Here is an 18,944-nt window from a genome sequence, read left to right as displayed (position 1 = left end):
GGTCCTTCGCTATTGGTCGTCTGTGTCACGTGGGGAAAGTAACTTTACAGGGCTGCTCGCAAGTAGGAGGGCTTTATGGAGCAGAAAAACGACAAAGCTAGAAAAATTATTTCCCACTCCAGAAATTAATGATCATGAGCTCGTATTTGATGGAGTCTAACTACATTGATCCAAAATTTCCTCCATGCGAGGAATATTCGCAAAACAACTACATCCCCGAGCACAGTCCCGAATATTACCGCGCCAGGGACCCGGGCTACCAGCAGCAGCCACCGCAGCAGCAGCAGCATCACCATCAGGACTTGTACGCTGCACCAAGGGCCACCTACCAAGATCGTCAGTATAATTGTGCAAGCATCCCCGAGCCCGACACGCCGAGGGGGCACGCAGGCATCGCCCACTCGGCGCACCTGCTCCCAGGCAAGGGCCAGCCCGCAACGTGCGAGACCCCCCAGTTATCCATGTCCCCAGCCACCCCGCCAGCCGCAGCCTCCGCCTGCAACCAGGCCCTCCCGGAGCATCCCAACAGCGCCGCCTCGTCTAAGCAGCCCGTGGTCTACCCCTGGATGAAGAAGATTCACGTCAGCACCGGTAGGCGAAAAACTCGCGTGTTTATGTCAGCCCTCGCCCCCTTTATCAACCCCCTACTCCCTTCTCGTTGCCAGCCCCTGCTCCGATAGCAGGGGAAGCCTTTTGAAATGGCACAATTGAGGCGGATTTACGACTCGGCATTGGTAATTACACCCACCATAAATTTTATAGCCGAGGTATACTCAGGGCAGCCGTATCACCATGTGGCTTCTGCTGTTATGTATTGCGCCATGGATAGGGAGAGAGAGAGAGAGCAAAGGGACGTGAGAATCAGAAGGGGTTGTGGGAAGAACAAGAAGAAGAAGAAGAAATCCAGCTTTGTTAATCTTGAATTAATAATTTATCTTAGTTGGCTCCTCACATTCAAGGCTAACGTGCAAAGTTGCCTTCTAAATATCCCATAAATCTTTCAAGTCACATCCATGTTTACCCCTCCTTTATTTGGTCTTCTTCTGTCCTTCCTTCCTAACCCCCCACCCTCGCCCAGTGAACTCGGGCTACAATGGGACGGAACCCAAGCGGTCTCGGACAGCATACACCCGCCAGCAAGTCTTGGAACTGGAGAAGGAGTTCCACTATAACCGCTATTTGACTCGGAGGAGGCGCATCGAGATCGCCCACACCCTGGTCCTGTCCGAGCGCCAGATTAAAATCTGGTTCCAGAACCGCAGGATGAAATGGAAAAAAGACCACCGGCTGCCCAACACCAAAGTGCGCTCGTCGTCCTCGTCGTCGTCCGGATCCAACGCGGGATGCTCTGTCGGTGCAGGGGCCCCTTCGTCGGCCACCAACACGGCGGCCTCGGAGGAACTGAGCGGGGCGCCGCACGGAGAAGATATTACCAGGTTATAAACAAAAATATCAAAAATGGACGACACAGGGGAAGGACAAAAAAACAGAACTGCTTATTTATAGAACGATTATTATATTTTTTGTTTTTTCATAGCGACCGTGTGTGGTTTCCTTGAAGTCCAACGTTATATAAATTGCATGTTGTATAGCATGGATTGTACAGAGAATACCGATGCATTATTTTATACGCGATACAGGGTTTTATTTATTTGAATTGTTTTGAAGTAGTGTTTTCATGATGTTGTGATTTACGGGAAAATTGCAGATGGTTAATCCAAATATAATTGTGGGCCATTTTGTGCCCTGCCCAGGTGAAATGCACAATTTATTTATTTCAAACAGTACTGAAACAATATAAGTTAAGTTATGTTTTGTATGGGGAAGGATTAAAAAAAGCAATTGATCTTGAAAGTGTATGTCAAGGTTTAAAAATGTGAAAATTACCTCGTGTATTTCAAAAACAGGATTTTCCCTGCCTGTTATTTAATTTTTGTGGTGTTGGTGTTGTGTTTAGGACGTTTTAAAAACGGATTATTGTGAACTGCAATAAACGGAGTTTAGTGTACTGTGCTCATCATATTGCTCAATAAAACAGTGAGTATCTTCTAGTTTTCATACATTTGCTGACTCGTTGGTAAACTGTAGGCCGATTTTAGATTTGAAGCCAACTAAACAATTGCGTGAGTGTTGAAAAATAAATATTTTTTTTATATTATATTTATTTATATCAACTATTGTTGCACTCTATACGCATGTATGTACGTGCGTGATTTAAACACCAAGCTGCATGCGAATCGATTTAGAGTGTTTGCAGTGTCTACAATGTTTTCGGAAATAGTCACCCTGCTTTTATCTACAGTTCAAAGATAACCACGTTGGCGTTTCACTAAAACAAAAGTGAATAAAATTACTATTCGCAAAATGCTTCAGGAGATGTCAATGGCAATAGTAGCATCACGTGATCAGTATTTGCAATGGAGATGTTTTTCCTTGTTTTATGGAAACACAAAAAATACAGTGAAGTCAAATTCTTAATTTTACAATGCTGTCAAATAGGTTCATTATTTTCAGATAGAACGTTTTACGTTTTTAATATAAATGTGTGAAATTGTGCATTAATAGGGTGTACTGGGAAATCAAAAAGGAAAGCCGTTCTTTAGTATTGTATCACAGCTGCACACGCCTTGTGATAGGCGAAGAAATAAACAGAATTATGTTTTAAATGTTGCTGCAGGTTTGGAGATGATAATGGAGCAAAATGGTTAACGGCTGCATATTGAGCATGCTCAGACGCAGAATAGCGATGAGACGCGGCTGAAAAATGACCGAAGGAGCCTTTATGTTGGTGGACACGTTGGAGAAATGGATGTGCTCGCTGCAGTCAGCATGCAGCTACCCTCCACCCCCACAATTCCTTTTTATTTTTTCCCTCTATACCATGTGTCGCCTGAGTGTCGCCTCCATGAAAAGGTAGATTGAAGTTTGGGGTGGCAATGGGGGGAAATGTGCATCGGAGAAGGCCGAGTTCACACCGAGGACACATTTTCTGTCCCATTAGGCTCATTTCAAGCTGGATGGTCAAATAAAAGCCATCCCAGCACCCTGTGACCCACTCAAACTCTGGTCCCCTTGGCCTCCACTGTTTTTCTTTACTGCGAGTGCTTTACTCGTCGGCCACGAATTGAGCATCACTTTTAGTTGACCTTACCTGCAGGTAAAATACTTTTCTTGTGTGATCTGCACGCTGGTACAAAAAAAAAGAATAAATCCAGTTTGTAAAATTTCAGTGGGCCTGGCGGCTGAATAGTGCGAAGCATCGTGGTGCAAGGGTCCAGGGTTTGATTCCAGCTACTGCGGCCTCGTCGTGTGGATTTTTCATTCCTCCGGGTTCTCTGGTTTCCTTTCCAATTCTAAAAACATTCATGTCAGATTAATTGGCCAGTCCATATTAGCGTGTGAATGCTTGTATGTCTCCGTGTGTCATGTAATTGGCTGGCATGCTGAGATGGCTGTGATGGGCTCCAGCACCCCTGCGACCCTAGAGAGGATAGGCGGTGCAGAGAATGGATGGATGAAAGATTCAGTGAAGCAATGGCCTGTGTATCATTTCTGTATTTAGACATCATGCGTGGCATTTTCCAAAAGAATGACGAAAAAATAAAACACATAACCTAAATGTTAGTATATACACGCAAATAAGTATCGTCTGTTTTCTTGTTTTTTTACACACACACACACACACACACACACACACACACACACACACACACACACACACATATATATATATATATATATATATATATATATATATATATATATATATATATATATATATATATATATATCGTATATACCCCGTGACCCTACTGAGGATAAGCGGTGCAGATAATTAATGAATAATAATATATAAATAAATATAATTGATATGATAAATACTACCACTACTACCACTACCACGACTAATACTATTACCAATAGTCTACTACTGATAAAAAAATTATATTATATAATGTTTTTAATGTTAGTATATTTTATGAAAATACAATTCATCATGATCGAAATTATGAATACTTTTACTAAGAAAATCAATTTAATAGGGAATTAAATTGTATTTATATAATAAAAATAAAACAACAACATATTAACAATGATACTACTACAAATAATAATTATTAACAACATCATGACAATAATAATAATAACAGTTACAATAATAACAACAACAAAATACTGTTGTTTATGTACTGGTACATGCAAATGGGGTCATTTTTTCGTGCAAAACTCGTTTTATATGTGTGTAGTGACTCATATTTGGACTTTAAATCCCGGTAATGTATGGGATTAAAGGTTTTTAAAAGTTAAACAGTAAGTCACTGTTCACAAGTAGAATGTTTTGAAAATATTTGCATGTGCCTGTATTTGTCAGGCTGCCTTGTGTCGTACCCGTCAGAATACCACTCTCTTGTCATTTCCGTTTAATGCTTGAGTTTGAATGTGTCTTTAGTCAGAGTCAATGAAGCAGATCGCTGCTGCAGGTAAGACAGCAAGCACTCAGCAGAGACGTGTGCATGCTCGTTTCAAAGACACTATTTTAAACTCCTAAACACTTGATCAGTTTTTTTCCCTTCTTTTAGTACCCGTGGGTCTTTCTCGTGACTGTTGAATCACTCGGGAGTTCCGACTCCAATGGCACACTGGCACTCTCACACTGAATTATTCCCGCCTCGGGCCTCGAGACTCTATCTTGGAAGATACATGGAAATATTTACACTAACTGCTGAAAAGATGGTTGAACAACAACGTGGATGTGAAAAAAAAATCTATATGAAGTTGCATAGCTGATGTTTTCATTTGCACACAAAACAAACAGGGTGCTCTCAGGTGAGTGCCTGTGCAGCCGCTTGGCTTAGTGATGAAAGGTGCATTATTGTTATTGTGTGCAGTGGTGGCAGCTGCATAAAAGGCTGCGAGTTGAAACAAAGGTCACTCTGCTGCCTTGCTTGTGTGTGCACTGACCAGCACAACTGGGTGTGTCACAAACGCGTAAATCTTTTCTGCCGGCTAGCAGATGCACCGCGTCCATTTTGTTCTCAATTCATTTACATAAAACACACATTTCAAAACGCCAGAAGCCATCTGATTTGCAAGCGATATGAAACCCCACTCAGAAGTCGCAGATGCACTTGAACGCTGCACCAGACGTGAAGCAAAAAATATACTTTAATGACTCGGATGAATGTCATTGTGGCATGTTATTCGATATTCGATCGGCATATTTAATTGTGTTCGCTGTAATGAACAACCGGGTCAATTTGATGTCAAAATTCTGTTGAAGCATCGCAACAGCTTACCTTTTTATTTCGATTTTTGAAGTTGTACATTTATGAAAATTCGTAAGAATGTTTGGCATAACCATTCATTCTAAAGAATTATCATCACTCAAGTCTGCGCTGACGTTTTTAATCAATATTCTCTTAAAATAGTGTATTTTAAAGTCTTTCTAGAGTTAACCAAAATAAACATCATTATTCACTAAAAAATTAAAAACCACTGACAAATAATGAGGAATAATACAAGAACTATCATATTTTTTAAAAATCCTCGTTGGTCGAAAATAATTGTATATCTTTTACACAATCGAGCCTCAGCTAGGAAAAGCCGGAATAATTGTCCGCCATTTTGAACCTGCAGGTGCCGTAAAACAACTTTAAAAATTGTGTTAAAGGCTTGAATTTAACACGGCATTTAAATTATTCGTTTCTTAATTTGAATATACATATTTTTTTCTCAGAAGTGACAATAACACCCTGAGATCTTTTTTTGTTAGTATTAAACAAAATAATGCTGTGATTATTGTATGTAGTTTGAATTGGTGTTATTTGGGATTGCAAGGAGAGATGTCCTTGTCTAGTTGTTGCTGAGGGATAGGCAGGTGTAGATACAGGTTGTTAGTATCAGTGGAAATAGCAACCTTATTTTAAAGGTTTTGTATACTCTTAAAAGGACATTGTGCAATATTAAGTGCCTCGTAGTGGTACAAATACCAATTGTTCAATAAAAATATTGTTTTGAATACTAGGCGAAATGCATTACAGACTAATTTTTATAAGTAAAAAATCATAAGTCGAGACACATGTATTGATTGCTCTTACATAGTGGAATCATGAGCCAGAGGTTGACACCACGTTTGTCTGTCATCTTGCTACTACGATGTGCTCTGTGGCACTGTTTTTTGTTCGCATTAAACTGTACAGTGGCATTTAGTCGTCAAATGATAAACACTGGGGCTTTAACATTGATCAATGTTGACTACCCACGATAAAAATATCAGAACATTATACTGTAATCCCTCGATTATCCAGGGGTTATGTTCCAAAAAAACACCCCCTTGGAGTAAAAATTCGTAAATTGAAACGCCTTTTTTAAAACAACTATTATCCAATTAAATACACTATTATACACTAAAATCAAAGAACAAGTCATTTGACAAGCTCAAGCATCTATTAGGCAAATGTAAGTCCTTTATAAACAATTTCTTATTTGATCTAATTCTAGTTTATAGATTATAATAAGCAGGAGAATGTTTAGTCAATAAGAATGCAGAAGAAAACGCATGACATAAATCCCCGAAGAAACAAAACCGTGAAAAGTAAGCCGTGTTATTGATGGTTTGCCTGATTTTCTTTCTATTTATAAATTTTGAAGAAAAATATAAAGGTAATATTTAGAAATATGGTATATTTTTAAAAGTTTAAATCTCCTTGGGGAGGAGGGTTGAGATTGAAATGTACCATTGGCACAGGTGCCTGGAATTTATGTTAATGACAATAGTATTGGTATCAATTTGTACAAAGTGGTGGGAAAAAACTCTATTAGCCTTTGACACTTTTCAACTTTACTAAATTTCCAAAAAGTAAATCATGCATCAATCTTATTTTGTGTTTTTTAATGGTTTTTTTGACACAAGCAAGATGAATCTTATGATGAATAAGTTTGGGATATTTAATTAAGTTGTGGTTGTTCAACTCTTTATCCAATAAAAATAGATCCACTCTCTCAATGAGCTTTTCTTAGACTGTTCATCTTTTCCACAAATTTTGCCTCTAAAGCTAAAGCCTCATGATACTATTTTGGTAAAAATGAAACAAAATCATGTTGGAACCGTCCCTTTCTCCTCACCCCAAAAGTTCCAGCAAATGTCATTTTTAAATTTACTGACATACTCCTTTTGGTGGGTGGGCTGCCAATTGTCTATGGGCCCTTGTTTGGACACCGTTCAATCACTTTTGTTTCAAATAAAAAATGTTTGTGCATATACTTGCAAGCTTTTGTAAAAAAATGTGTCATGCGTTTTTCAGTGTTTTTGGCTCACTTATGAAGTGTGCCGTGCAAATTTCAGTCCTTTTATCAGATTCCACATTGTTTACACCCATGTGAGTGCGCCGGATCCATAAATCTTGTGTGTGTCGTGTGTATCGTGCATGTGTGTTGTGCGCCAGGAGTCAGGTTATCGCCATTTTATGCAGCATTTTAACCCAGAGTATCCTCAGTGCTCATTAAAGCCCCTTCAAAGGTCTTATTCTTACCTGGCCGTCTTTTTTTCCCCATGCCTGAACCACACAGACGAACACTGAAAAATAGGCATTTTTTAAACACTTTCAAGCGATGACGTTCTAAGCAGTGTTTCTTTTCAAAATAATTTCAAAAGCGTTTACTGAAATATAACGATATTTATATTTTTCAGGGAGTCAAAGAGAAAAGTGGGGTGAAACGAACTTATAAAGGGGGGCGCACTTTGAGTCTGTGCGAGCATGAAGGAGAAAAATGATTTATTGCTACACAGGCAGTTCAAACAGAGTTCACGGAGAATCGTGGTGCAGGCACAGGAGCTAAATCATGGCTTTGCTGAGCGTGTATATCACACATCCTATTGCAAATGTAGAGCGTGTGTTCAAGGGTGCATGCGAGATGCAAGAAAAGACTCCAAGAGTAATTTAATTACTTTCCTCGTCACCTCCACCCCCCGTTGCTCGTTGCTGATAATGACAAAATAGCAGCGGCGGTGCTAAAGATACTAACACGCATCTTGCACGTTGCCTCCTTTGTGAATAAAATTAACATGGGGGAAAACAATCTTATTTTATAAAACAATTTCTAGCAGATTATGTGTTTACTTAATAGATATGAAAACAACACAGGCGATTTCAGATGGAGTGCCACCTTAAAAGCAAAATGCAATATGTCAGTCAAGTCAATATGGTGATGGGAAATTGAGATAGAACGTGCTGTGGAAGGAGGCGCTTCTCCAATATGCAATCCTGAGCGCACAACCCACCACAAGACACGCGTAAAGATGCCCCTCTCCAAACTATTGTGACGAGACGCCAAAATATTGTGAGATCATAAAAATATAAAAAGATTTAAAAAAATAAAGAATATTCGCCATGAACAGTGTGGGAGCAATACATTAAACATAAGCCATCTTGTGTAATCGAATTCCCATGACCTACGGGCGTGCAGACAGCGTCACTCTCCACTGTAACTGGTCAATAAAATAATTTATGCAAAAAAAAGGACTAACTTTTCGTCTCAGTTGAGCCTTTTTTTCTGGCCACTTCCCAGGAAGAGATAACATACACATATGCTGTTTTAGAATAAGATAAAAAACATAATAGAAAATAAAAATGTAATCACAACAGTTTTCGGGATGTTTTAAGGGACAGTGTGTGATATATGACGGATAGCTGCACTATATTGTGCGGTGCAATTAAATTTAAGAGGGTTGTATTATGGAAACTCAAAGTCACCAAACCACACAGTTTGGCACAGCGTTTTGCCAAAGAAGAAAAAGAAAGAAAGAAAAAGAAAAGAAAGAAAAGAAAAGGGACAAATGGGAGAAAGGAAAGAAAAATCAAAAAGAAGAAATAAAGGAAAAAACAAAAGGCAAAAAGGGAGAAATAAAAAAGGCGGGGAAAAGGAAAATAATTTAAAAAAGAAAGAAAGAAAATAACGAAAAGGAAATAAGTTTAAAAAAGAAAAAAATAAGCAAATGATTAGAAAAAATGGAAAAGGGGAAGGAAACGACACTGCACGGTAGCAAGATGGCGGACAAATGTTTTATCTCCCTCTAGGTGGGCCTCTATAGCCTCATGTTCAGTAAAACACACTTCTCCACCTACGATAATAAAAAAACAACTTTTACATGATAGTTTATTAATTTATGTTTATTATCCAAATGAATATGTTTTTTTTCAATGCGATTTTTTAAAAGCACTAAGAGGCTCTAAATTATACACTCTGTGATTATATCATTAAATGGTACACGATTTCATAAATCTAAAACAGAACAAAAAGCCCTTCCCCCTCCAAAAAAGAAAACAAAATAAATAAACCTGACGTCAATATTAGGAATAATGGGAATAGGCTACCAACATTTGAGGAATCTGCACAAATCAACGTCTCTTGTCTCCTCGCTGCCATTTGGCGCTACCGGCAACCCTTTCCCTCCCCACTCATCGTATTCCCAAATTTACCACCTCATTTGTTTCCTCATTTTTCCAACAGACCAACAAAGACTGTGTGCAGCTGCGCCTCTTAGATGACAAAATAGTTTCAAGATGACAGCAGATGAGTTCGGTCCTAACGCAGCCCAGCCATTGGTTGAGTTGCACACACGTGACTAGGTCTTCCCGGTAAATATTGTTAACAGTTCATGCGCATTAAAATGTTATATTTCTACTTGTATCTATCTTTTCTTTGCAGACCCGTACCAAATGCCACACCAAAATTGAGTATATTTGTGATGCTCAATGAATCTCCGCAGTATGTTTGCATCTCTCAATTTCTCAATTCAAGCTACAGCCCACTCCGTGAAAAAGCCAAAGTGAACCCTACATTGATATGAGAGAAATCATGGCTTCTTATTTCGTTTCACGCATATTGAACCTGGTTGAGGCAACAAGATCTTCAATTGAATAATTGAAGGCTTGGATGACAATCTAGACCAGGGGCCTGAAACTCGTGGCATGGGGTCTAATTGCACAACCGCCCCCGGGATAATAGTTTGAGGCTCCAGCCTTAACATGAAAGTTAAAGGGACAGTGTGTTTGATTTTTCCACTAGATGTACCGCTGAAAACGAGTGCCAAAAGCACAATGGAAGGAGACAAAATATACTTTGTCCATATACGGAGACTCAAAATGACCAAAGCACACCTTATTACTTTTGAAAAGAAAAGAAATAAGCAAATAAAAAAAGAAAATTAAAAAAAGTCAAAAACAGAAATAAGACAAAAAGTCAAACTCAAAAAAGAGAGGTTTTGTCCTTTTTCCTCATTCATTAATTTTATTTTTTTCATTTCTTTTCTCATTATCTCATTAGCTACACCGCTTATCCTCAGTAGGGTCGCGGGGGTGCTGGAGCCCATCCCAGCAATCATCGGGCAGTGTTCAGGGGACACCCTGAACTGGTTGCCAGCCAATCGCAGGGCACACTGGGACAGACAACTCACTCGCTCATTCACACCTAGGGACAATTTGGACCAGCCAATTCACCTGAAATGCATGTTTTTGGAATGTGGGAGGAAACCGGAGTGCCCAGAGGAAACCCACACAAGCACGGGGAGAACATACAAACTCCGCACAGGAAGTCTGGAGCTGGATTTGAACCCACGCAGGAGGTTCCCAAGACATGAACTGTGCCGCACATGCGCTAACCACTGCGCCGCCTCGCTGCCCTCTTTCCTTTTTCTCCATTATTTTTTGCTTTCTTTTCCCCTCCTTTTCTTTTTATCCCCGTTTTCCCTTTCTGCTTATTTTTCTTATTTTTTATTCCTTTAAAAAAAATCCATTCTTTTTGTCTTCCTTTGACAATGGCTTGGTAAAAATCGGAAGAAAAAGGGTGGTTTTTGCTCACTTTCCGTCTCCTCAGTTTGTATTTTTCCTTGGACTACACATAACAGCGACATCTAGTGGCCAAATATAAAACCTTAATAATATCCTCTTAATAACAGCTGAATGATTTTAATCAGTGCTGTTTTTGTTGAGAACCCCATTTGGCCCAACCTCACCCAGACCGTACCTTCAGCTGAATTGCGTTTGAAACCCCTGATTTAGACCAAGAAAAGACACCCCACAAACACGTTTTGGCGCAATCTGGTCAATAGTTTTCCCACGACACCCATATATTATATTCTCTTCAGCATGCTGATTATGTTCACCAACAGTCAATGGCATAAAAACAAACAAGTTGAATGAAATATTTGTTCAGAATGGGACAATCTGTTCATTCTGTCCTTTGATGAGTAAAAATAATTTGTTGCGGCATGTGAGATTAGTGATTTAAATATTTTCTTGAGTGTGAGTAAAAATATAAAGTGTGGGTTTGTAAATATGCTCAACTGTCACGCAACAAAGATTGGGTTTTCAGAACTAATCACAATCGAACATATGTAGGTACAGTTTAAGCAAGCATCCTCATTATAAGCACTTTAAAACAACCTCATACAATTGATAATGCAGTAATCCCTCGCCATAAAACCGTTCACCTTTCACAGTCTCACTGCATCATTGATATTCATTATATATTGCGTTCGTCCTATCATGGATGGGTTAAAATTAGGCAGTTCCTAAGAGAATAACCATTTCTAAAAAAATAAAAAAATAAAAAATAAAAAATAAAAAATAAATAATAAGTATACTGTTATTTCATTTGTTGAACAAACGTTTGGGCCTATAACAAAGGTTTGTTGTTTGATTTACAGTAAATGTATAATAGAGTATTAATTTTATATTTAAAAAAAAATGTTTTTACACAACAGATTTCGCCAATCTCGGGTTATTTTTGGAATGTAACCCTCGTGAAAATACCCGTATTGGTAATGGGTGTGTTTTTTTCCCAGAAGAATCGGCGGATTTAGATCAGGATCTGGGTTTTGGTACCAATCTGTTTACTTGACTCTTAAGGGAAGTTAACCTCTTTAAACCTGGAATTTGGGAATGACCCAATTGGAAGGGGAATTTAACGTTAGCATTGAAAAGATGATTTTATTCCCGAAACTCACCAAAACCAATGATTTATCATGGATTTTTTTTCTTAACGTTTTGAAAGTTTCCTTAATTGCTGCGTTTCGAATGGTTATGCTTTTACATTGCTGAGTAAAAGCTTGGACATTTTCGATGAGATACAGCTTTAACATTTTGCAACAATAACAGAAAAAAACAAGAAAACATAGCAGAGAAATAAAACAGGCTTATTTAGTGAGTTTCCATGCATAATTCATTTTGTTTCTGCACTTCAAGACTAAGACGGCACCAGCAACTAAAAAAACGGCCAAAGAAGAATTCAGGCAGGCACATAGTCATACATAGTTTTTACAGTAGAATAGTATATACAAAATGGGTTCAACATGAATTATCCTCATTTTATAAAAATGAGTAACTCAATTCTCTGAATTGGTCCATTAGCAGTCCACAGGGAATATTTATTTTTCTGTGAGTTAACATAGCCTTACAAAACCCAAATAATCTGCAATATTTTGATCTTAATCTGACTATTCCTTGCTTATAAACATAGTCATTGTTGACGTCAAATTCAAGCACAATCGAGAACTGAGTCGACAGGACGGAGAACCTGGAACAGTTTGTCAAGCTACCACCAGAACTGGCACAAAATAATTGCTCAGTTAAAACATGAACTTAATACACACCGCCATATGAGACAAACAAGAAACCCCATAGATAGCCAAACAAGAACGGGACTTTATAGGCTAACACCATGAATGGGAAGAAAAACACAGGTAAACAATTTACAACTTAACCTTTGTTTGTAACTAACGCCCTCTCACACCCACCCTCCTAAAACAACAACAACAACAACAACAAATAATACAGCGCATATCTATACTGTAGAAGTTAGTCTGTGGTCTGCTTCCATTCAATTAATCATATTAGATGCCACTTTAACACCACTGAGAATAAGAAGTAAATTGGTCAGGCAGGTTATCAACCGTTTCGGAAAATTGCGGCTTTAGCAGCTTTTTATAGACCCAAAAATGATCCACCAATGAGCTTGTTTGACGCCATTGTTATAGAGATAGCTTGGATACTAATGGGTGAATAGCATATGTTACAGATCTTGCATGGAGTTCTCCAGACAAATTAGGACGTTGAATAACAAACGGCTACACAAGACGTTATTACCTTCGATTCCAACCGGTGTTTCAAAGCACTTCTTAGTCTTATGTCACACATGCCTTATTAAGTCCCCATTAACCCAGTGCACAATATTGCTATCAATATATATGTCCAGTGGAATCTTAAATGGTGGTTATTTTCAGGTGGCGTTTAAGTGACTGAGATGGGGCTGTGGCAGGTGTGCCCGTGCGTTTCGTGGTGATTAATGTGGCCTGTCAGGCAGCCGGAACAGAGTCAGATGTTTCCTGCAGAATGTAGCTTTGGGAACCAACCTTACCCGATCTTACAAAATCATCGTCAGGCTGAATTGCTGTGCATCTCAAGTGTGACTTAAGACCTAGGAATGGATGAGGGACCCTCATTATCCTCAGTCTATCCTGGTAGACTTGTTACATCTTTGTTTTCTCTTCTTTTTCAAGACAGGGATGGAATACGGGATCGTCTCCAGAGAGAAATTCGTGTGACCTTCAAGAGCTCGTAGAGGAATTTGACGGTTTCTCGCGGAGCCTTCCAGCCACCTACTATTCATAGATCAACACGTGAAGATCTGTTTCTAGAACTTTATAATGAAATACCAGATAGCTCAGTTGCATTTGAAAATTAGTTGGGTCAGATTTAACCCAATTGGGGTCAAGAGAGGACTGATCCACTAAACAGGTCTATTCGTCCAAACATCCTGGTTTATTCAGCACAAACTGTACTGAAGATTGGTTAATTTTGCTTGAAATAAAATGAACATTTTTAGTTGTTTTCTGTAATATAACGCCACAAATTTTGTGTGTATTGTATAAGATATTAGAAAGAGGCTTGGCGCAATCGACAAAAGTTTGTTATCGACAAACTAAGTAATTTGGTCTTACTTTTCAAAACAACCCCCAAAATAGGGATATTTGATCTAAAAACCATCCCTAAAAGTTTAGTCATCTTAAAAAAACTATATGAACTACTGTGCCGTTTTACACAAAACCATGGGGTATTTTTTTTTTAAAAGAAACTGTTTGGCTAAAGAAGTCTTGCAAAACTTTGGCATTTGGATCGAAATAACCCCAAAACCCAGAAAGTTTGATTATATTGATGGGTCAGAAAATATTCAAGATATTTTGAGCCTTTTTTTTTGACATTTGGACTGAGCTGTGAATAACATGTCCGTCTTGTCTTGAAATAAAATTTGATATATTTTATCTTCCATTGCCACACTCGTAATGCAAAACACTCCAATCCGTATTCATCATTCAAATGAAGTGAATGAAAATTGCAATATGTTTAAACATTTCCACAAAAATGTGATACCTGATGCTGATGATGACATTCTAATGAACAAGATCGTTCTATTGGACAGAAACTCTTTCATCGATAGTTGGACATACTGCAAAAGGACATCTGTACAGTGTAGGTGGCAGAAGATAAAGAATGTATTACTGAATGAACCAATGTGTTTAATATTTGATAATATTACATTTTGGAACTTTCTGTTTTCCCATTTACCCCTTACTGAATGTTCAGCCACATACAATTTTAGTTTCATGGACGTCAATTCATCCATGGACCGGGTTAGTACGTGCTGCAAAATTGGTCAATTAGTATCGAGCCAAGGAACTAGCCAGATTGTGTTTTAAATACTCATTGTGTAATTTTCACTTGAAAAAAGGGGATGAATCATGGCTCATGTTTCCCAAAATTAGAAAGTCATGTAGCTCTTCTTTCCCAAAACACTGCTCGTGCTTTCATGCGTTGCCATGGCCTTTCCATTCCGGCCCAGATCATCATCTCCACACTGCAAAGTGGCCCTGGGACTCATAAGCAGCAATTTTAAACGCAATGATACTTCAATACCACTCATTAGCATCCAACATCATACATCCCCTAGCACACAGCAGTGACACATTTTAATGAAACTACTGTACATGAAGCAGCCATGCTTAGTGCTGAGTTACTGCAATTTCAAGAGCATTTAATGCAGCATGTAATGAAAAAGGAAGAATATCAGTGAATTTGTGAATGTTGATTATTGTTGCATGTGGTGTGTTGTAAATAGTAGCCAGATTAAATGTGAAATGAGCAGAGTAGTGCTCATATTGAAAGGGTGTAAATTATTTTTTCAAATTAAACCGTACTTTGATACACTTGTTGACTAAATCTTGCATACTGTCCATACCCAATAAACATAATCCTTGCTTTGAATGACTTTTGCTTCATTGTTTGTTTGTTTTTTTAGCTCTGGACATTTTCTAGGCTGTATAGAAGAAAACAAGTCAGGCTAAAGCCTGCTTTGGCAAAACTCCTCCCATTTGTGCATTCAAGTTGCACAGTCTTTCCTCTGAAAGTGTCTCCCTGGCTGCCCCCTCTGAGTTCCTCCCCATTAATCATGGAGCCTTTGGAACTCTCTGACCACGAGTTCTAAACCCACCGGGCTCCCTGACAGGACGCCTCGCCTCCTCCTTCCCCAGCCTCGCCTTTACAAAAGCCAAATTGAGGTGCTGCAAGTCAGGGCTCGCCTACGTCTCGAGAGGAGGGCATGTTAGCTTTTGCGGCTCCTATGCCCCTGCAAACCACAGAGGGTCAGTCGCTAATGACTTGTTTTTTTTCCTGTTGAAACAATGGGAATTTTATTATCGGCTTCCAACTGATTCGTTAAATATTCATAAGGTTCTACCCGCAGTTATTGTGTACTTGAAAATATTAACACAACAAAATATAAAAAAAATAACAGTTAAACTGTTTTCCTCTGTTTCTATTTGATTATTTGTATGGTAAACATTGGTTAATGCATTTTCTTCTCTTTTGATTTAGTGACAGGAATAACAGTTGTTGATTAAATATATTTCATATACATTGAATACAATGTGTGATTGAATATATTTAAAGAGGAATAACCAAACTCTGCATTTGAAAGTATATAGATTGATAAAAACATGGTTTCTTTTATTGCAACTGTTGGCTTTCAATTTAATTATGTAAAAGCGTTCAGTCACATTTAAGACTGAGTGGAATTTCTAATTGGCTTTGAGTGTATGTACTGGCTTGCTGAATGATGTCATTGTGCAATAAAATCTAGCACCAACAAAAATTCTAAAATAGGGTGAGAATACTCATTTTTCCATACTTAGGAAATATCTCTTTTTTTCACAGTTTTGTGCACTTGCTTAGGGTAGTGGTGGCCTTAATATCTGTAGTTTGTGCTAATAAACCAGAGTTGGTTTATTTAAATGGTGCCTTACTCACTAATGATAGCAGCTGTAACATGAAATTAGACTCATTAACTTTAGTGGCACTTGGGCTGCAACCATTTACGGCCCTTGCACCGAACATTGCATTGCTAGTTGATGCTAGTCATGTAAGCTGCATTAGCCTTACCATGAGCAACAAGGGATTTTTCAGCTTGAGTTAAAAAAACAAATGATGGCATTACAAGAGGCTTGCGTTTAGCTGACCACTTATAAGAAATAAATTAATAAATGAAAAAAAGGAGTCTAACGTTTTATTCAATATTCTGACCATAGAGAAAATTGTACTCATTTGGCTTCAGAATAGGTTTAATTAGTCTTAATTATGACTGCATCCATTTTGGAAGTAAGAAAACTGTACCATCACTATTAGTGTGAAAATTCCAGAGGCAAGGTCAGATGTTTCTGCCGTTATGACAGCCTTGGACATGACACTTATTTTAATTCATTGACAGATTACAACAGAGTTGCCCAAAAGGCAGAGCATTAAATTACTTCAAACGCATTTATGTGGCATGTCGTTTTTTTTTTTTGTTCGTTCACCTTAATTTGGTCAAAATTTTACTCACAAATGATTGTCTCAGTCAATTGTGTTCAAATAATGGACCTGAGATATTTTTAAAACGATTTTTTTTTTGCAGATTTGACACCTTTATAATACTTGACTTTTTGGAGCGGTTGACACTGATAGAATCTGTTCATATACAAGTAACAAATCCTGTCTTGAAAATATATAGCATTGTGACCTCTACCTTAATGCTTATAAATTAAGCATGACGCCATAGATGGACTGACAAAAAGTATCGAAACTGAAAGTACTACATATAAATATCAAATATAGGTGACAATACTCCATGCTGTTTACATTTTACATAAGTACAAGTACAAATGATTTCATTATAAGGCTAGCATAGATAGTGAAAATTGAATATTTCATTTTCCTTTTTTTTCAATGTAGAGTATATCAAGCATTACAAGATTAGATGTGGCAATCCAGGATAAATATATAATAAAAGAAAAAAAATATTAAAAAATATTAGGACAGATAGGCAATTTTTACAAGGTAATGCTAACAACCTGGCCTAAGTTGTAAGTGCATCATAAAAACCATGTAATGAAATGTAGCAGTGTTAATGTGCAAAAATAAGAATCAATAATAAAATATTAGGCAAGATATTTTTTCAGTTCCGTGTGCTTGTTTAGAGCAGTATTGGCTCTGAGCACAAATGTTTCTAAGCCTGTTAGCCTTTGTTTTAAGGGATATGTAGAGTCGGCCAGAGGGCAGCCGGTGAAAGAGGTGAGGGCTGCGGTGAGAGGAGATCTTTACTATGTTGTTGGCTCTTCTTTATTTTTGCAAGCCAACAATGTCCTCCAGACTGGGCGGAGAGTAGCTGATGACTGGGCTGTTTTGATGACTCTGTCATGTCTGCAGTGGTGCCACCAGCATAGCACACTTTGATGCTGTATGCCAATATGATCTCCATGCACTGTGGCTCTGTTGAAGGACACCAATAGTTTCTGTTCCAGGTGTTTTTACCTTAGCACACTCAGAAAATAAAGCCATTTCTGGGCCTTCCCGACCACAGATTTGGTGTTGGCAGACCAAAAGAGGTCATTGGAGATGTGCACACCCAGGCGTTTGATAGAGTAGAGTTTCTCTACACAGACCCCACTGGAGCTGGGTCATCACTATGTCTATTATTAATTATCTGTACCTTTTCCATTTTTCATAGGAGAATAGATTTTTACCCAACTCCCTGTTGGCTAATTTGATATACACCAATAAGAGATTGCTCAAAACTAATCTAAAGAGAATTAAAAAAATAAAGCTATTCCACCAAATGGACCAACCTGATGCATTTTCCTGAGTGGCTTCAGATTTTGGGTTGGTAAAAAAACAAATAGAAAACAAGTAAAAAAAACTGATAAAAGGCACCATGTTTGGGTGTCTCAATTATTTGGGTGTCGTTATTATTTGGACAGCATGAGACCTTATTTTTTTGGTTGCATTTTCACTATACTGTTTGGATTGTTACAAGTTTTACAAACACAGAACATTATTTTGTGGTTTTAAAACAAAGACCCATTTTTATGGGTTTCACTTTATCAAAATTACTCATTTAATTTGGTGTGTTTTATCAAAAACAATCGATTTTGAAGTTTTCCTTGACAGTGTTTTTTAGGACCTTTCATTTTGTGTTTTTTTTTTGTTTGTTTTTTTCATAAAACAGGCCAGTTTACCTTTTTTCTTACAAGTAGACTTTCTTGGCGGCAGTGGCTCAGGAGGTAAAGCGCTCGTCTTGGGATCAAGAGATCGCAGTTCGAATCCCGGCTCCTCCGTGTTACATGTCGAAGTGTCCTTGAGTAAGACACTGAACCCCAAATTCCCCCAATAAGCAGGTTAGCGCCTTACATGGCTGCACGGCCGCTATTGGGAAATGTAAAGCACAATGTAAAGCGCTTTGGGAAGTCTTGACTTGAAAAGCGCTATATAAATGCAGATGATTTCATTTAATTTCATTTCATTTCTTGGGTATTTTGTGCAATAAAATTTAGTTTAATTAAAACATAGTTTTTTTCC

General features: G+C 38.1%; 1 protein-coding gene and 1 long non-coding RNA gene across 3 annotated transcripts in view; both read left to right on the top strand.

The window, feature by feature from the left end:
* Positions 1–15,324, top strand: part of LOC148369280 (uncharacterized) — a 34,240-nt gene extending 18,916 nt beyond the window's left edge. The window contains exon 3 of one of the 2 annotated variants that reach the window (XR_015849992.1): positions 13,559–15,324. This is a non-coding gene — a long non-coding RNA (uncharacterized LOC148369280). Of the gene's footprint in view, positions 1–9,510; positions 9,636–13,558 lie in introns of those variants that run through there. The other variant, XR_015849991.1, reaches the window with a different exon arrangement.
* On the top strand, positions 50–2,381 carry hoxc4a (homeobox C4a). Its single transcript, XM_088331234.1, has 2 exons — positions 50–591; positions 1,079–2,381. The coding sequence occupies exons 1-2, from the start codon at positions 129–131 to the stop codon at positions 1,441–1,443; spliced, it is 828 nt and encodes a 275-aa protein (XP_088187360.1). The 5' UTR covers positions 50–128; the 3' UTR covers positions 1,444–2,381.
* Positions 15,325–18,944: the final 3,620 nt, after the last annotated feature.

This window comes from Urocampus carinirostris, chromosome 3 (genome assembly GCF_059441175.1).
Source record: "Urocampus carinirostris isolate Australia breed hairy pipefish chromosome 3, RoL_Ucar_1.0, whole genome shotgun sequence".
NCBI classification, from domain to species: Eukaryota; Metazoa; Chordata; class Actinopteri; order Syngnathiformes; family Syngnathidae; genus Urocampus; species Urocampus carinirostris.
This window is presented reverse-complemented; position numbering and strand designations above follow the sequence as displayed.